At 40.4% G+C, this 17,935-nt stretch overlaps 3 protein-coding genes across 7 annotated transcripts; 1 reads left to right on the forward strand and 2 right to left on the reverse strand.

Moving 5' to 3' along the window:
* Positions 1–20: 20 nt before the first annotated feature.
* On the reverse strand, positions 21–6,539 carry cant1b (calcium activated nucleotidase 1b). 2 transcript variants are annotated; one of them, XM_056371644.1, is made up of 5 exons: positions 6,307–6,539; positions 2,208–2,804; positions 1,955–2,095; positions 1,537–1,740; positions 21–1,316 (listed from the first exon to the last, which is right to left on the reverse strand). In XM_056371644.1, exons 2-5 carry the CDS (start codon positions 2,743–2,745, stop codon positions 946–948), a joined length of 1,254 nt encoding a protein of 417 aa, XP_056227619.1. In that variant the 5' UTR covers positions 2,746–2,804; positions 6,307–6,539; the 3' UTR covers positions 21–945. The 2 variants fall into 2 exon arrangements, with proteins under 2 accessions (XP_056227619.1, XP_056227618.1); XM_056371643.1 differs by lacking the exon at positions 6,307–6,539 and adding an exon at positions 5,062–5,166.
* Positions 6,540–6,968: 429 nt separating this feature from the next.
* afmid (arylformamidase) lies at positions 6,969–13,048 on the reverse strand. The gene is made up of 11 exons (XM_056371645.1): positions 12,879–13,048; positions 12,444–12,534; positions 11,264–11,368; positions 11,111–11,159; positions 10,939–11,024; positions 10,748–10,820; positions 10,443–10,540; positions 10,266–10,344; positions 8,661–8,796; positions 8,120–8,224; positions 6,969–7,821 (listed from the first exon to the last, which is right to left on the reverse strand). Exons 1-11 carry the CDS (start codon positions 12,906–12,908, stop codon positions 7,792–7,794), a joined length of 882 nt encoding a protein of 293 aa, XP_056227620.1. The 5' UTR covers positions 12,909–13,048; the 3' UTR covers positions 6,969–7,791.
* On the forward strand, positions 12,492–17,834 carry tk1 (thymidine kinase 1, soluble). Of its 4 annotated transcripts, none has more exons than XM_056371650.1 (8): positions 12,492–12,631; positions 15,019–15,116; positions 15,303–15,334; positions 15,724–15,837; positions 16,149–16,242; positions 16,508–16,597; positions 16,896–17,015; positions 17,219–17,834. In XM_056371650.1, the coding sequence occupies exons 2-8, from the start codon at positions 15,051–15,053 to the stop codon at positions 17,396–17,398; spliced, it is 696 nt and encodes a 231-aa protein (XP_056227625.1). In that variant the 5' UTR covers positions 12,492–12,631; positions 15,019–15,050; the 3' UTR covers positions 17,399–17,834. The 4 variants fall into 4 exon arrangements, with proteins under 4 accessions (XP_056227625.1, XP_056227623.1, XP_056227622.1 ...); XM_056371648.1 differs by having other exon boundaries at positions 12,499–12,631; positions 14,274–15,116; XM_056371647.1 differs by lacking the exon at positions 12,492–12,631 and having other exon boundaries at positions 13,788–15,116.
* The last annotated feature ends 101 nt before the right edge of the window (positions 17,835–17,935 follow it).

The raw sequence follows: 17,935 nt of genomic DNA on the forward strand, positions 1-17,935 counted from the left end.
GCACAAACATAACAAGACAGTTAAATAAAAAGAAATTTTAATTTGCTTTGAGGGGATGCAAAGGGAATATTAATAGTTAATCTTCAAATGAAATCGCTGGTGTTCACTTGTTCTCTGGCTTGAGAGGCTGATATTCAATTATGACATTTGAGCTGAACCTGCCCAGAATAATTTACCATGGTTATGGAGCATAAGTTGCTATGCATCATGTGACCATGACTGGACCCATTACATCATTAATATAAATTTAATAAGAGAAACTTCAGTGTGTCTGAACAGGTAAAATAAAACACAAAAGCAACAAGTAAGCTCAGTATTTCAAGTCATTTAAGGACATTCATTTCTTTTTCTTTTTCAATGTGCGATGCTGTGTCTCCTTGTTCCCCTGTGTGTCTGACCAGCAGAGTTTGGCTGCAGGAGAACAGGTCCACATTAACCTGGTGTTTGACAGACCGACAGCTACTAATAAACTGTTATACCCAGACTCCTCTGGGATATCAGTAGTGTCCAATCAAAGCATGATGCTTAACTCAAGGTTGAGACAGCGTTGTTGTACCAGCACTGATATAAGGTAGTTAAGGCTTTAAAACTTTTAAAAAAATCTTTTTTGGAGGTGAATGACTAGTGACTGATGTATTGCCTGTCCCCGCTTGGCTGTATCATTTATACACAGGTCTGTAGTTGGTGAGACTTAATTGTCCTTCCCTGGTGGTGAGGCTTTGTCCTGCCCTTTTATCTTCTCTTGTGCCTCTCAAGAGAAGACTATGAAATATATAATTTGTACCATACTGTATTATTGCACAGTAGAACAAAGAGGGGAATGTAAAACCTAAGACTTTAAACAAGTGTTGCATAAAACAGTCCACTTCTTACTCTTCTCTGAAACATTGAGGACCCCTGCAGCGTTTCCCTTCAGCAACATGTGCACCTTCAGCCCTGTCATTTTCAAATAAACTCAAGCCCCTCATACTTCACATCCCCGATCCTTGTCTCAGGCATCAGCACCCGACCGTCAAGTGTAAATGCAATGATGTAGGTGGCGATCCTGCCTGCATCCTCCTCTGATTTTAGGGCCAAAATGATCTGATCGTCCGTGTCCGGAACAAATTTAAACGAGGAGAAGCCGTGGGTGGGGTTGAGTGGTCCAACGTGCCGCACGGTTATGTAGCTGAAGTCTGCGGGGCAGGACAGGAGGAGGTTTGCGGCACGCCGCTCGTCTGCAGTCTCTTCATAGCGCTCGTGACTGGCGCGGCGAGGGAGGAAGAACCAGCGCTGGAGACGTTCACTCCAAGCTGCCGATTCATGGATAAGGTAGCCTGGGGAAGGGAGAGGTAACAGAATGAATAAGAGCAGACTGTGCATCAGTGAGTTGCAATTTCCTCTATCCACTATGTATTTTTGGAACGGGAAACAAAACCGTGAATTATGAAACGAAAACTGCGCCCATTGATGCCAATAAGAGGTTTGATACCAATTCAGACATTGTTGTATGTGGACAGGACTATAAAGAAGAAACAAAAAACAATCCGTCAGCACCTGGTGGTTGGATCCCTGCTGCACTCCGCAGGGAGTTGTAGTGTGGCACCCAATTCTCATGCTCCACGTCGCCATGGTAGCCAACAACTTTAACCCACTCTGGGTTGTTGTTGACAACTTCCCCAGAGGTTGTGGTCCACTCCTTCCCCAGGCCACCAACATACAGGTGTTCATCCTTCACTGCCAGCCACTCGGCCTTGAACCCTGCGCACACAACAGAAAGGACAGATCTGAGAGGAGGCATGTGGATCTCACAAGAAATTACCCTCAAGCTAAGGAAAGACTACACCCGCGGTCTTTGAGCTACAGTAAGTGCACGCAGTTGATAGTTCTGTCCTTCCTTCAGTGAAAAAAAAACCCATTCTGACCACCATACCCGAGCCAGTTTGAGACTTTAAGACATCGATTAGAAACTGACCTTTGGAGACTGAGCCATCACCGTCAGGTAATATAACCCAGGGCACAGCCTGGTTGCCCTCGATCCTGTACACCACACCTGTGCGGTCGTCTACACTGTAAAGGTGACCGTTGAACGCCACAAGTTCTGACAGCTCCATACCTGCAGAACAGTTAGTAAATAGAAAAATAAAATGAGGTAAATCAACACTGATTTGAACACACAAACATAACAAATATACATATCAATAGGTAAGTTCTTAACCAACTTATACCTCGTCCCTTCTCAGCCAGATGACTCTCTAGAGTGACAGTCTCAGCATCCCACTCCACCTCCAGTCTGTCAGCGCTCTCTGAAACAGTCAGATAACCTCTTTTCATGTAGCTGAACCACGTCTGATCCTTGGAGCTACGTGATGCCGTGTCCAGGTCTGCGATCACACCGATGCGGTAGCGGATGCCCTTCTCCGTCTTCTCTGGTGGACTTAACGGGTAAGTGTCATTGTAAGGTTTTTCCCTCCTCTGACGGCGGGCGAGGCTTCCTGCAGTTTGTCTGCGAGTGTCCCTGAAGATATCATCCTCACCCTCACTGTACAGTTGCAAACTGTGAGCCCTGTTGCGGTAGTAGCCCCTGGTAGGAGTATCTCTGTTCCCTACTGTCCGGTGCAAATACAATATGAGCACTAAAGCCAGCAGGGTCGCCACAGTGATTGCCCGCCATTTTGGGTGAAAGCGTGAGTCTGAGGTGGTAGCTTGTGTCATGGATGCCAAGGCCAGGGGGAGGCCTCGGAGGGCAACACCAAAGGAGGTCATGGAGGTATTGTCGTCATTCTCACCGTCACGCGTGGACTGGGGGTGATGACTACCACAGCCTGGGAAAGAGCAAACCAGGGAGAAGCAGGTCAGGAGAAAAGCACGGTGGAGGATGTGGTATAACAAAAAATTTAAAAATAGAAAAATGTCTCTTTGTATTCATTTTCCAACCAGTTTGCTGTGTGGGGCTTCCAGAAGATGTGAAAATTTCAATGTGCGTTATGTTTAATAATCATATCACACGTTAAATTATCTAATGTTCCTGTACGTGGTACTGTATAGTATGAGCTGGAATTGTTTTCAGCTGACAATCATAATCACTGACTATATCAATATTTGTAACCACTTTATATCATCAATTTCAACAAACATGGTTATAAAGTTTGAATAGAAAACAATAGGTGGAGAAGATGAAAGAATGAACACGGGGGAGGAGGACATGTTGGGGAAAATAGGCTCTTGTCCCCATTGTTCTGTTTACAACAGAGCTTTGTTGTGTTGTTCAAGCAGAACCACTATCTGCATACTGAGTAGGTAGCTGGCATGTCATACTTCCTCAGGACAAAAAGCCCATAATTAATCTCGCTCAGTTCTGATGTTTATATTAAATTATTTTGTCCTTCTTAGCCTCAAAGAAATTTGTTTGTAAACAGAAAATGCACATCACAATGTGTGGGGAGAAAAGGAGCCAACATTTTTATATAGTTGCCCCAAAGTGTCTGATAGCAGAGGTGAGCTAAGATCGCCTCCAGTCACATCATAACACCTTATCCACTTTATGTAAGAACACATTAACTTTGTTGAGTGTGACTACTGTTTAGGCCACCATCTACTAACTGCACTGATCATGTGATGCAATGCATCGTGGTGGCTTATCACCTCTGTTAAAGAACGTCCTATGAAAACCATGTTCTCCTGTGGAAGCTCACTGGGTAATGTGAAATATGCACTGTCAAGTAAAAAACAAGGCTATGTTTCTCAGTTTAATGTAATTTGCAAATACAAAATCTTTCCGATGAACATGTCGTCCAGTCCTATAGTTATGCATCGTGGTAGTATCAGTTTGGCACCACTCATGTCTTCTATTGTGAGTGCAGTGACTAAATGTAATGAGCGACTCGTATGAAACCTGAAGCCAGGAAAACTGAAAGTCCAAGTCCAAATCTAAAACTGCGCACAAACTGAACTCACACCAATATAACAATATATGAACTTTGGTGAGTTTTTCTCTTGCGTTCCATATAGAGTTGGTTATAATGAGCCTTTGTCTACTTTGTGTACTTTCACTTGCGTTACAAACAGGCTCTTTAATCTGTTTTAGGTTCAGGTAATAGAGCTGACATGACGCCCTGCCCGCTGAAATACGAGAGGTGTTCTTGTTTTGGGAGAACATGAACGCCAAGGTGACCCTCGACCTTTCTGTCGTCAAGAGCAACCAACTGGTCCAGTAAGTACATGCCAGTGCTGGCATAGGTTGAGCTCACTCAGCCCACCTGTACTAAGCCACATAATGTGGTGGCTTCCTGTTTGAATCATTTTACAGTAGTAACTGGCCAATATTAATATTTTAAAACATAATTAACACACACCATGAAACATGACCTCCTGTTAATAGTTGTAAAAAAAAACAAACAAAAAAAAAACATGCAGCACAGCAGGCCTTTGTTTATTCCTGTACTTTAGAGAGCAACTTCCTGAAAAACTAAACCACTTCCCTGATACTTACAAATGATCGTTGAGATTGAAACATATGACTGTTGCATAATGTTGCATGAAGTCAGCATGATAACAAATGCAGCTTCAAACTAATGCAACTGTAAATGACACATTAATGGTTGAGCTTAAGCAATATCTAGATGGCACAAATAAATCATCATCATTTAGCAACCCAAAACAAATGTCCCAGCAGCATCAACAAAAAGTTTTTCTGTGGAAGAGCAACAGCAGCAGAAAGCAATGCTCAGTCAGTACTGAAACAACTATGTTCTAAACTATGGATATAAACACAAATTAGTGTGTAAAAATATTTCCCAAGACCCTATTTGGTATTACTGAAATGGACCACATATTTTATATCATATACAACTGGTTACCATTATTTTCCCCTCTGTCTCTTCAGTAGCCTTCCAAACCAGTTCAACCTTCTCAACTAACATTAACATGCTCTGCAACACACACATTCACATCAAACTGCCAAACTACTGGCCAACAAATAATCCCCTTATTTTCACCACTATATGCATGGCCCATATTTCCAATCTTTCTGCAGCACACACTCAAACACAGCCTAGCTGTATGAAGAATTGAATTATTCACCCTTCCTTCGCCTCTTCTCCCCTGAACACGCTGTAACCATCATGCCACTCTCCTTTGCACGCATCTCATAATAAACTCCACGTCCCTCCAGCCCTCTATCCCACATGAATAACTGATCTCTATCTTACCAAGTCTCCTCCTTTCCTCTCCATTACAATCTCAAGTTTCTCCCCGCTTTTGTAGATCCAAGAAAGAAAGCTGGGCTTCATTAAAAATGATAATAATTAAATGAATAAGGAAGAACAAGTTGGGCATTGAATACAACCCTGTTAGATGTAGTGTGTCTGACTTTAAATAATGAGTTGGATAAAGAAGAAGAATAAAGAGTAAGTGGCCATGTCAGTAATTACTGATTAGTGAGCACACTGAAGCTTGAACGAGCTTGAGAACAAGTGTTGATGCATTTTCAATGAGGACTAAACTGTGTGTTTGGATGGGTTTAATACATCTGTGCATTAAGTTTCATGTTTGTTGTGTCTTCTGCTCGTTTGTCTGACCTTCAGCAACAAGTAAACACTGAAAAGTTATAACAAACCCCATCAAAGTATGCGCTTACACTTAGGGTTTTTTTGTTGTTTAACCATTAGCAGAACTTAACTCCTACTCGACAGTAGAAGAAGTATGTAGAGGCAGAAAAACAGGTAATTGAGTAATCATTTACCTCAGGATTGACCAATAACGTTACTTTAAGACCTTTTACAACTGGACTGCGAGTTGACTAAGCTAACAAAACAACCTGATGTCCTTGTCCTGATTAGATCTTTGTTAATACTAAACGGGGATGGCTGCAGAAACATCTCTCCCTTGGTAATTGATGCAATTTCACACTACAGCTCGTACACCCTCCCTATCTGAGTCCAGACAGCCACGAAGGCAGAGACATGACGAGCCGCTGAAGCCTCTGCAAATACTTGTAAACTTTACCCTGCTGAAAACCAACGTAACGTTCAATCTCAAAACTGTGATATCACACGAAAGTTAAAGGATTTAACGTCGATTAACTTTTGAATAGGCAAGCTGCCGGCAAAAAAATAGCTTATACAAGAAATAAAAACACACCGGTTCCATTTAAAAATGTTGGCTATGTAGCTAACATCAGCTAGCAACCTAAGCCTGCTAGCATTAACCTTAGCCAGGCTAACGTTAGTACTGTTGGTACAGCCTCAGTCATTGGACTCAGGGAGCGGAGCTGAATTAAGAGTTTATCTGGTCGTCACTTTGTGGTCCTGAAATCTCTGTGCTCACCTGGTGCAGAGGGTCTTCAAGTCCGCTCGGTTGAACATGACTGATGGGCTGTTTGGTTCATGTTGGCATATTCTCGGTGTTAGCTCCTCCTGCCTGGAAACTCTGCACCAGCTCAACTGATGTCGTTCACACTGTCTGACAAAAACTGAACCACTGATGTCGAAACATACCACAACAGGGCCAAAGCCACTCTCTATAACCAATCATTTTTATTTATTTATTTACGACTGACGAAGTTATAAACTAAGAGAAATGTTTCAGAATAAATCATTTTCTCTGAGAAGAACAGAAATGAGCCCTGTGACCAGGGACGGATTAACATTTCAGGGCTCTGGGGTTAGAAATTAGCTTGGGCCCCTGACACCCACCCCATTGATGGTTTTTATGGTACAGTCTGCTGTTTTATTTGTATAGTTAGGCAAACCTGTGGTTATAATAATTAAATATATCTCCACCAAATTAGTGGTTAGGATACTATGCTTGAAAAAGTAAAATCCTAATTTGTGTGAAATCTACACTTTTATAAAGAAAGCTTATAAAGCTAAAATAAGAGTGAACATTCTTCTGAATCATGTTTGAGGACAATAAAATGTAAGATAGATAAAAATCAAAGTACATCAAATTTTCTTTACAGCGCACATACATAGACAAATGTCAACACATCCATTCACAAATATAAACATTTATTGTGACAATTTTCTTTATAATCTACAGTAACGATTGACAGATTATTGTGCAAACAATAACGTAAACAATTATTAAAGATGCTAGAATGAGAGCAGTAAGTAACAATGTGCATCAGTTACAATTTAGTCACGTTTTTTAAAAAATACATCTATTTGAATATCAGTGTTCTTCTACTGTATTAGAGTAAAATAAAAAGTGAAAATATATAGTTTTCATTACCAACATTTACCAAGTGTAGATGACACATTAAAGTTCCCTGCGTGAGATCTCAGCATTGTGGAGGTTAACAATAAAAAGCTACATTCACTTTGTATGATATGTCAATGTTCTTGACACAAGCTCCTGCTATTGTCCTTTCTAAGGACTTAAAGTTGTGGTGCACATTGTCACAGAGGACAATTTTAAAAGAAAAAAAAACAGATTGTTTATGAGTGAATATGAGTAGGTTCAGCACAACTATAATTTGCTACAATCACCATTCTTGAAGTGGTTTAGCTTTAGGCACACAATGTTTTGTTGTTAATGTGACTGGAACATATTCAGCTCATTTAGGACATTTTCTGACAGCAGTAACTTCAGTGAACAAAGTTCATTATAAATAATGAAACAGTAAACTAGACTCTCAAAACAATCCATGCCATATTATTTTTTAACGATCGAAACAGATAGAAATTGTACATTTACCACAGTACAAACCTGAAATAATGCATATTTTATCAGTATCGGTGCATGATGACTGTTAAGAGGTGTATGTTGATAAGGAGGTATGTTGATATTAGATGATGGATCGAAGACACCTCAGCTCTTCCCCATCATCTTCATGAGAAGCTACAAAGAATGAAGAAATTAAAACTCTGTTTTTTCTATAAAACCTTGAAGACTAAAAAAATACATACTGCAATCCATAAATGTGTCCTGAATTTTGTAAAACTAAAAATCTGTTGGATATTTGATGATAATGTTTTCTTGGCTGCACATTTCTGATAGCACCAGGCTATACATTAATGCTGCGCATTAATATTGCAAAGCTACTGGTCAGAGAGACAGGTAGACATTCTGGAAAATAGCATTGACATTAATAGTGACTTAAGAGTTTAAATTATTAGTGCTTTAAGTGCATGTGTACCTTTGTTAGGTGATACTCCCCATCCACCAGTTGCTCAATGATACTGAAGTGATCAGTGTTTGGCACATCCTCCATGGTCACGTTCAGTCCTGACGCCTCCAAAGTCTTAAAAGGCAGCAAGACGGAGAGGTAATGACATACAGAGGTAGGCAAAAAGCACATATACACATACCATTTTGAATATGCTAACCTGATCTACCTAATTGATATATTATCATAGATCAAACACAATTTGTTTGTTTGTTTGTTTATCAGAGCATTCATCATCTTCACCAAAAAAAAAAATCCTTAACAAAGGGATTTAGGATCTGATTATTGACCACACATAGTATTTCCCTGTTGATGACAAAATGTCTACATAGTGCTTAAAAATGTGATAAATTCACCCTCTCTTCATGGCTGTGTGCGTTCTACTATCCTAAACATCTATCCTAAGGATAAATATTTTATCTATCAATAGTGAAAATATGAATTGCAGTCATTAATATTGCACTTTATACTCTGGCCAAAATGGCATTCATTGTCTATCAGCAGCACTGACTTTGTAGTACTCCTCTGACTGTTTGCGAAACTCTGGCGAATCGTTCTCAGCGACGGCCACAACAATGTGGCAGCTGGAGGAGGAGACTTTGAGCTGAGGGACCATCTTGCTGGGGCTGTTCCTCACCGCCACCTCCCTGCAAACAGGAGACACCCAGGAGACAGAGCAGTCAGACACTGACTGGCACCAGCAGAGGACACTTACAGACACACACACACACACACACACACACACACACACACACACACACACACACACACACACACACACACACACACACACAAAGACGTTTAGATGCACAGTTTCTCCTTTATAATAACAATCACTTACACACACTGCTTTCTACGTCACAGTGACTGACAGTTACAGGCACACACAAATGATTTATTTCTCTAGGGTTTCACAATCCAGATAAGATTGAGAAACCCTAGAGAAATAAATCATTTGTATGTGTGTGCCTGTAACTGTCACCATAATTTTAGATCAGAAAAATAAAAAAAAACTAAGTGGTTACATTTTTCATTAAATTGTGAATTAAAGTAACTCAAAATGTAATTTCCTGAAAAGATTATACGTGTGATAGCTATTTGTTTTATAAGAAATACAAAATGAGAAAAACAATCACACATTAAATCTGATATTCTCGAACAAACATATTTGTACATCAAGTGACTCCATGTGGTGTCCCTCCCCCAAGCTTGACAAACTCTGGATTACCAAGAGTATTCAGGTTAGGGATGGAAATTGCATAATGCGTTTACATGTTGTTAAAGTCTGATTACTGTTAAAACCTTAGTTTATCGGGTCAGTAATCAGATTATTCCCTTCCAGGAGCGCTCCACCAATGTAGCATGGCACTCAGCGACACTCACTGTTGGACTCACGATGGACAGTTTAAAACAAGTATCAAGTATCAAAACTGATGCAGCAGAACCACAGATATCATCTTTCCATACCTGGTGCCTACATTACCCACAATGCAACATGACAGCAGGCAGACCGGTCAGAGATTCCAGAGTATTATGCTAGTGGTAGCTGATGCAGCAGGTTACAGAGGTCTGGTAAAATCAGTGACATCACTTGAGGCACTGTGTTAGACTTCGCACATCTCCTTCTGGAGCCACAAAAGGCTTTATACAGCTTTTTCACATATGCAGTGATGCTGCCCGAGATCAGCAAATAGACTTTATGTGTAAAACAGATTGAGTTCTCCTTTAAGGGAAGGAAAAATGGCCTCATGTTATTATCAGCCTTCTATATGCTGTTGCAAATAAAGATGGACGATGTAGAACAGATCAAAAAGATTTTGTCCCATATTACTTCACTTGCAAATTACACTTTTTATACTGGTTATTATCAAAAAGTGGCCGCATAGCTTCTGCATCCTCCAACGTTACTGTACCCATCCAGCAGAAACCCCATTAAGTCTCATTCAGTTGATTTCTACCTGTGTTGCCTGTGCTATTCCTAATCCTATAACGGGAACACAAGTTATTCAGGGTTCAGTGTGTCTACACAGACATTTGATGATGTCAGATTACTGTCAAATGTGTGTAACTATCAGATCAATACATGTAGTTGCACTAGAGGTTGCCATGTACATACTCAGTCATCTTCAAAGGCTCATTGACGTAGGTGGACAGGATGGGTAGGAGGTCATATATGCCACTGACCAAGAAAGCCCCTAGAAAAGTTAAAAAGCACAAAAAGTAGCACATGAGCTATGCAGCACGTGTCTCAATCTTGTATTTCTGAACATCTTTTCTTCCACTTCCACCTCACCTTTGATCTGAGGAGTGATGCTATACTGTGACCAGTCAGTGGAGAGGACCATTGCAGCCAGGTGAGCTCCAGCAGAGTGGCCACACAGGTACAGACCACTGAGGGAGACATCAGAGAGATTTCATAAAACACAAACAGAAGCACAGTGGATTTATGATGGAGATGGTGACATTTTAGCTCCTTGTGAATGAGGGAAGAGCTAAGACAGTGGGAGCATAAGAGAAATTGAATTATAATATGATGCATCAAGATGGACTTTAATCATACTGAGTGATGTCAACAGGAGGAAACAGCGGCAAAGGTACCTGATGTGAGAATACTGCTGAATGACAGACACCACACTCCTGCGTACTTGAGACACCATCAGGTCCATGTTGCCTGAAAAGGAAGTGCAGGGCCACATGCTGAGAGTTGACGTTACCAGTTCATCTCCTCAAATGATCCGTACTTTCCCAGAGAACAGAAAACAAGTTTGTCATAAATGGAAAGACTCTACCTTTGGGGGCGATGTCGTAGCCGACGGCAACCACCACTACACCTTTATCGACGAGTGGAACGGCCATGAATCCTGACTCCTCCTTGCTGTATGTGCACAAAGCATCAGCATGAAAAAGCTCTGTGTACATCTACTTTCCAATTCAAAGCCCTCTGAAAGTAGAAAACTGTACCTGAGAAACTGCCAGTAGCCCCCATGTAGGTAAATAACAAGGGGGACATCTGAAACAGAGGGAATGAGGCCTGTTAGTTGTCATACTTCTGCATACTTGAAGCATGACAGTGGGGTGGGGTTTGCGTGTCACAGCAGCCACAAAGGTCCGTACCCAAAGAGTCGGTGCTGGGTATGTAGACATCCAGTTTCTCTCCGTCTCCCTCTCCATATGGCACGTTGAGTAAAGTCTGAGCCAGACCACGGGCTCGCTCCGTACCTGAACAACACATGGTATCCAAGCATGATATTACAGAGATATAGGCAATAAGACTAGATACATACGTCTGCTGTCAAAGATTTAGCCATACCATTTATAGTCTGGTAGCGATCCCTTTAAATATTTCCTGGTGTATTAGGTTATTGTGGGCAACGTTGCAAATCATTGTGAACAATGCTTGATTTTTAGAATGATTTTTGTATCAATGAGAGGAAGTTTACTGATTCTTTTATTTAATTCAGTGGACAAGGTAGAAGTAGATATTCTCATGTCGTTGTTTTATCCATTAACTTTTTCTGGCAGGGAAACATGGGAGCGCAGGGAGTTAACTGACGATGAACAGCAACAACCCTGATTCAAGTGGCTGGGGACCATTGTTGTACGTCATCCCCCATCTCTCCCCCACCCTCACTTCCTGACAGCTCCCAGCTGTCAGCTGTCAAATAAAGGCATCAAACAACCCCCCAAAAATACTTACAAATCTAATGATATCTCAATATTAAAATTACATGATAGGGGATTTTATCCCCATTCCTCATTCATAGTTGACACAGAAACAAATGATTCACTAGTGACAGGTGCGTGGGAAATTGTATATCTCATTATAGAACAAGAAGCAGCAGCAACATATTTTAGATGGTTTAGTTCTGGCTAAAAAAAACCTAGCACAGTATGTTCACCAAATTCAATTTATGTCCCAAACGTACGCAAATATGCTGCTTTGGGTGGAATATGCACAGGTGTATTCTGGGAGCCTGTTTTTTGTTGTGCAAAAAAAAAAAAAAAAAAAAAAAAAAAAAAGGTTCACACCCTCCAGTTAGAAATCTTTACAAAATCAGGGTGTAATTTGTATGGCCTACACCTCAGAAACACAGTGTGTATGTAATATAGAGGGTATAGGCTGCCTGGGTTGTCTTTCAAAGCCTCTTGTATCGTAAATGTGCAACATACCTTCGACAGGGAACACACATTTACACGGGGATACAACATTTGACACGACACCTGTGTTCCTACAGCCCCAACCGGATTTCTGTGTATTGTTGCGAATTAGCATCTAACTTCAAAACAGACCGACCTTCCTTCAAAGCCTTCACGTGAGCCTTGATCACGTCGTCTGCCGACATCCTGTGCGACCACCGGCTGGGCGAAAACTGCCTCTCAAGCTCCTGTCAGACGGAGAGAAGAGTCCCGTGAACCGGGCGGCCATGAAAGCAAAGCAGAGACACCAGCCACCATCAGCCGCTGGTAAACACTTTGAACACGGTAAACAGCGCCCTCCCCTGCTATTTTTAATTCTTTGCTGTGGTTAGGCCGTCACTGTTTTACTGTCAGTCACTTTATTTCTTCTCTAAAGACACACAATGAAAATTTGTTTTTAAAACTGGAAAAACTTTTCAAACATCAGGACGCAGTCAGCTGGACATGGAGATTAAGGCTGCTACACACAAACATTAACTCTCGCACGTGCAGGAGAAAAAAGTGAAAATACCAATCAAAGTCAAACTCTTACATCTTTGTTCATCTCAGTCCAGTGCATCATTTTATCCCTTTAAGTGACTTAATTTGCCGAAGGTCTTCAGACAGATAAATCCAACCAACATGTGCTCAGTGGTGGTTATGGCCTGGACTTCAGACTGATGTTGAAACTCCTACCCTTGAAACCACACAGCACGTTCAATAAAAAAACAAAAAAAACACTAAACCCTTTTTTAAATCTACGTAACATAACTTCTCCCAAACTTTCCTGCAGCTGATTGGACCCTGAAAATATGATTACATTACAAACATGTTAAAAGTCAGGAAGAGAACGATTTAGAAAGAGAGATGCTTTTCTAGAAAGATAGATATTTTCTACACGGACATGTGTTTGGCTAACCAAATATTTGACCACTGAGTAGGAAGTGAGTCATAACATTTTGAGGCAACACTGCAACAACAACAAAAAAAGAAAAGAGGCCTGACATGTTTGTGTAAATGGACAGTGACTTTCTGTGCATCAGTGAAGCAGGTTAAAGAGTGTAAAATGCATTGTAGTGTTAGGACTTTTTTCAGTGTTCACTGTGTGTGTGTGTGTGTGTGTAACAATGTGCACTTTAAAGGCTTAGCTGACTCTCCTGTTTTGAATAAGAGCAATACAGAATCAGAATCAAATATTAAGACTTCACTTACAATTGCAAGTCAAAATGTCTGTTAAGAAAAATGCCCCAAGAATAGGGTTTGTACAGGGGTTGGTAAGCGCTGAACAGCCATGACTGTAAGTATACTTTCATTTGTATGTTTAACATACATGAGCACTGTTTGCACATATAAGCTACCATGGATAATAAAACAGCTTTGTTAAACCTTCTGTTTGTGTGAGCATACACATAAATACAACACAGGTACGGTAGAATATTTCTGGTGAGGTAACCATGAGGTAAATTATTCAGCCAGCTGGTGGAACATGTTGTAAAATATGGAAAGAAATTAGTGACTTGCCTCAGTTTACTTTTTTCCTGGCAACTAAACCAAAACTTAACATGACACTTTTAAGTTACATTATGTTGTTGTTAAAAACACCCAATTAGTGTCTCTTCACTGCACATTTCCATAGGCCATAGCATGGGTTATTATACCAAAAGGCTTTTAGTTCACAAGCATAATCACCATTATCTTCTAGCTGTTGATTTCAGAGACATTAGTAATTGCTCCATATAGAGAAATCTGAGAGAAATTTATGAACATGAGAACAACATGATGTTTTATTTAAGCAACAGCAGGAAGTAGCTTGCAAAACTTTTCCTCTCCATGCAGGTAACACATACAGTACTGTGCAAAGGCTTCAGGGACTTTAGATGTTTAGATTCTTATTCATCACACAATACCACCAAGGAGGCGTCTGATCGGCCCCACATTCTTTCTGCAGTATGTCAACAAACATACCACCAGAGTCAAGAACTGTCTTCAGAGACAAGAAGAACAAAGCCTGCTGCAACAGATGGTTTAGCCCCCACAGACCCCTGATCTCAACATCATGGAGTCAGACTGGGATCACATCATAGGCTGTAAATCAAGAGGAACACATGAAGGAACTGAACTGTGACAAGATCTCCAAGATGCTTGCAACAACGTACCTGCCAAGCATCCTGGAAAACTGTGCACAGGTGTAATCTGTGCAATTGTTGCTGTTTTAAAGAAATGTTTGTCATACCAAGTATTGATTTAGTTTTTTTTTTTTATGTTCACTACACGTTGTATGTAGTTAAGTGATAAATAAAACTATTGATTGCATTCTTTTGAAAGTATCATAGCCCCACGTCTCTTCCCGCGTCCTGGTTCCATGGATGTTTTATGTTAGATCGTAATAACAACAACATGATTAGCCACCGGTATGTGAAAGCAACAGCTGTTTCTTTAAATCAGACTGAGCGCCAAACACAGGCGCATGTGCAGATTGGTCGACAGTGGCGCGGTCGCTCTGTTATCTTGAATCTGTTTGGTCGGAAGGAATGACGTCAGAACCGTTGACTCTACGCCGATTGGTCAAATTTCTCTGGTATAAATAGAGCCGCCCATAGACGCTAGGGCGCCACATTCAACTTAATGTTTAACAGCTGCTGATTTTGGGAGATTATAATAGTATTTCGTTTGGGTTTTTTTGTTATTATCAGCATCTACATTGATACAACTTATTTGAACAAAAATGGACTGCGTGGATTTCCCGAGAGTTCTGCCAAATTCACCCAGGAAAGCCAGGGGACAAATTCAGGTTTGTATCAGATTAACGCGAAGTTATTGTTCAAATTATATCAACATTCAATAACATTAACTCCAACTAATGTAGCTCAAAGTAGGTAAGATGACATAAAGTTAATGTAGAAGTTAGCTGTGTTTTTGAATGTGTGCTGTACGTGTAGTCAGTGACTGACCTCAGTCCCTCTGCTGTTGAATGCAGGTCATCTTTGGACCGATGTTTTCAGGCAAAAGGTGAGTTATTCATTCACAGAATCAAAACACAAGTCTCTGTGCAGGTTTAGCTAGCTATCGTCGTTTACATTTACTGCTAAAAGTAAGGTTAAAACAATACTGACCGCCCAGACGTTACCATCCCGCCAAATCTCTTGCATTGTTTACCCAGCTCCCATCTATAGAAACTAAGTTAATTGTATGTTATAAAGCGTTCACCCTGTTTGCTTTGTCTGCTAACATCTACGATTTTAATACCACTTGGCACTTTTTACTTTGTAGTAAACATGTTACATAGTGGTCATTACCACATGCTAATGTTACAGTAGAATGAAATCAGTGTTTGGGGGCCACTGTCACACAACAGACTGGTTTCACTGATGTTCACTAATTGTTGTCATTCACTGCAGCACTGAACTGATGAGAAGAGTGCGCCGTTTCAAGTTAGCCCAGTACAACTGCTTGGTGATCAAATATGCCAAAGACACACGTTATTCTGACGTGGGCATGGCTACGCATGACGAGTGAGTTTTAATTTACTTTTTCACTTGACTAAGCTGTTTGCATTATCACAAATACCCTTGTTTGTGTATTTGAGGAAGTGGTAATAATAAAGTCAATAGAAAAGAAAGCACTTAAAGCTGTGAAACTTTGCTTATCTGTTTAGCTTTAGTTTTTGCACAGCCATGGATGCAATTTCCCAACAGTAACAAATACAACATGAGGTGGAGGTGAGCTGTTACGGGAATTAATTTAGATTTTGAAAAGAAATTGAAATATAATATAATATAATATAATATATATATATATATATACCATCCTGTCCATCTTTTAGAAACACAATGGATGCTGTGCCAGCCGCCTGTCTGGGAGATGTGAGGTTTCAAGCACTGAAAGCCTGCGTCATTGGAATTGATGAAGGACAGTTTGTAAGTACATATATATATATATATATATATATATATATATATACTGTATATTTTCCTCTTTCATTTTTGGCTTAAGCTAGTGACTGTTCATCTCCAGGGAGACCAGGGTGTCTTACTGTCTAGAAGAGTGAGGGGTGTTCATTTAGAGGAGTTCTGTGTCTGATCAGGTTCAGGTCTATGTCTAAGCACATTGTGATCCAGGATTTGTATCATGCTGGAGGAATCCTCACCCACTAAATCTGTGCTTCTTCTGTGTTTATTGTAGTTTCCAGACATAGTGGAGTTTTGTGAGGAGATGGCCAATTTAGGAAAGACAGTCATTGTAGCTGCCTTGGATGGAACCTTCCAGAGAAAGGTAAGTATCTGTGTGTTTGTCTCTACATGTCAGAGTCAGGTCAACGCTGTTTGTTCATATCGACAAACAGACAGTGTGTGGATGCTGAAGGGGCAGATAGAGCATCATTGTGGATGTAGACACAACAGTATGTCCAAAACAAGGAACTCATTTTTGAGGTTGTGCTGAACAATGTGCATGAGCAGCACTTTGACAGACACTTCATTGTGCTCATTATTTCACACTATAGTGTGTCTGTTGTGTCCTGGTAATGTAATTATACCTGACTGCTTTTCTGTTGTCCTGTGCATTCCTGTAGCCATTTGGAAAGATCCTGAACCTTGTCCCTCTAGCGGAGAGCGTGGTGAAGCTCCATGCTGTCTGCATGCAGTGTTACAAAGAAGCTGCCTACACCAAGAGGTTAGGTGCAGAGAAGGAGGTGAGGTGATATAAGGTGCTGTGACAATTTTACCAAAATCTGTCACAGCCTGAGTCTTAAATGTATCAGAAAATATATTTACACACTAAAGTCCAAGGTGATCGTGATATATTTGATTAGTGCAGATTGCAGAGAATTCGAAACAAAGTCCCATTTTCTTTCATCAGATTTTTATAGTCAACTACTGTTTGTCTCTGCCATAGCTGGAAGTGATCGGTGGAGCTGACAAGTATCAGGCGGTGTGTAGACGGTGTTACGGGGATCTGATGGCGGACAAAGAGAACAGTGCTCCCATCGGGAATGAAACTCCACAACATCCCCTCCCAGGAAAACCTGTGGACTGTGGTGTTCACAGGAAGCTTTTCTCCTCTCTGCACCTCTGAACTACAAAATAAGAGACGCTGCAAAGGTTCAGCGGAGAATTGAGAAATTCAACAATCGTGTGTGTGTGTGTGTGTGTGTGTGTGTGTGTGTGTGTGGGTGGGAATTTATTTTATCATAAATGGTAACTTTTAAATGTTTGTTGGTATTTTAGGTGCCTTGAAGCATGTCTGCCACAGATTTGGGTTTAATCAGCTCAATTGATTTTCCTTTGTATTTGGTGTCAGATTTTTGAGACTTATTTTTGTCTTTAGTGTTTTTACTTGATTAATAGGGAAGTGGACTTGATATTATCCACCTAACTTACTGCTATAGATTTCAATACAGTGATGTTAACTTTTGTTTGGACATCTTTTTACATTTAACTGTAGCATTATCCTATGAAATATATGATTTTAATTTATTTAAAAAATAAAGGTTGACTTGTGTTTGACTATGTATGGCAGGTGATACCAAGTAAAATTCATGCTTTCAAACACAGGATATTATTTGATTATTTATCTACAGATTTTCATAGAGACAGTTGGGAAATGCTTCTT

Source organism: Seriola aureovittata, chromosome 3 (genome assembly GCF_021018895.1).
Source record: "Seriola aureovittata isolate HTS-2021-v1 ecotype China chromosome 3, ASM2101889v1, whole genome shotgun sequence".
Lineage (NCBI taxonomy): Eukaryota > Metazoa > Chordata > Actinopteri > Carangiformes > Carangidae > Seriola > Seriola aureovittata.

Coding starts and splice junctions, on each gene's coding strand:
- cant1b (XM_056371643.1), bottom strand. CDS start 5,125: ATGCGTGCAAAGGAGAGTGGCATGATGGTTACAGCGTGTTCAGGGGAG. Junction 2,805..5,061: donor GGAGAAGAGGCGAAGGAAGG/GTGAATAATTCA, acceptor GCTCTTTCCCAG/GCTGTGGTAGTCATCACCCC. Junction 1,317..1,536: donor AGCAGGGATCCAACCACCAG/GTGCTGACGGAT, acceptor TCCCTTCCCCAG/GCTACCTTATCCATGAATCG.
- tk1 (XM_056371650.1), top strand. CDS start 15,051: ATGGACTGCGTGGATTTCCCGAGAGTTCTGCCAAATTCACCCAGGAAA. Junction 15,838..16,148: donor GGCATGGCTACGCATGACGA/GTGAGTTTTAAT, acceptor TCCATCTTTTAG/AAACACAATGGATGCTGTGC. Junction 17,016..17,218: donor GGTTAGGTGCAGAGAAGGAG/GTGAGGTGATAT, acceptor TCTCTGCCATAG/CTGGAAGTGATCGGTGGAGC.
- afmid (XM_056371645.1), bottom strand. CDS start 12,908: ATGATGCACTGGACTGAGATGAACAAAGAT. Junction 11,160..11,263: donor ACCCAGCACCGACTCTTTGG/GTACGGACCTTT, acceptor CCTCTGTTTCAG/ATGTCCCCCTTGTTATTTAC. Junction 8,225..8,660: donor AGTCAGAGGAGTACTACAAA/GTCAGTGCTGCT, acceptor CTGCCTTTTAAG/ACTTTGGAGGCGTCAGGACT.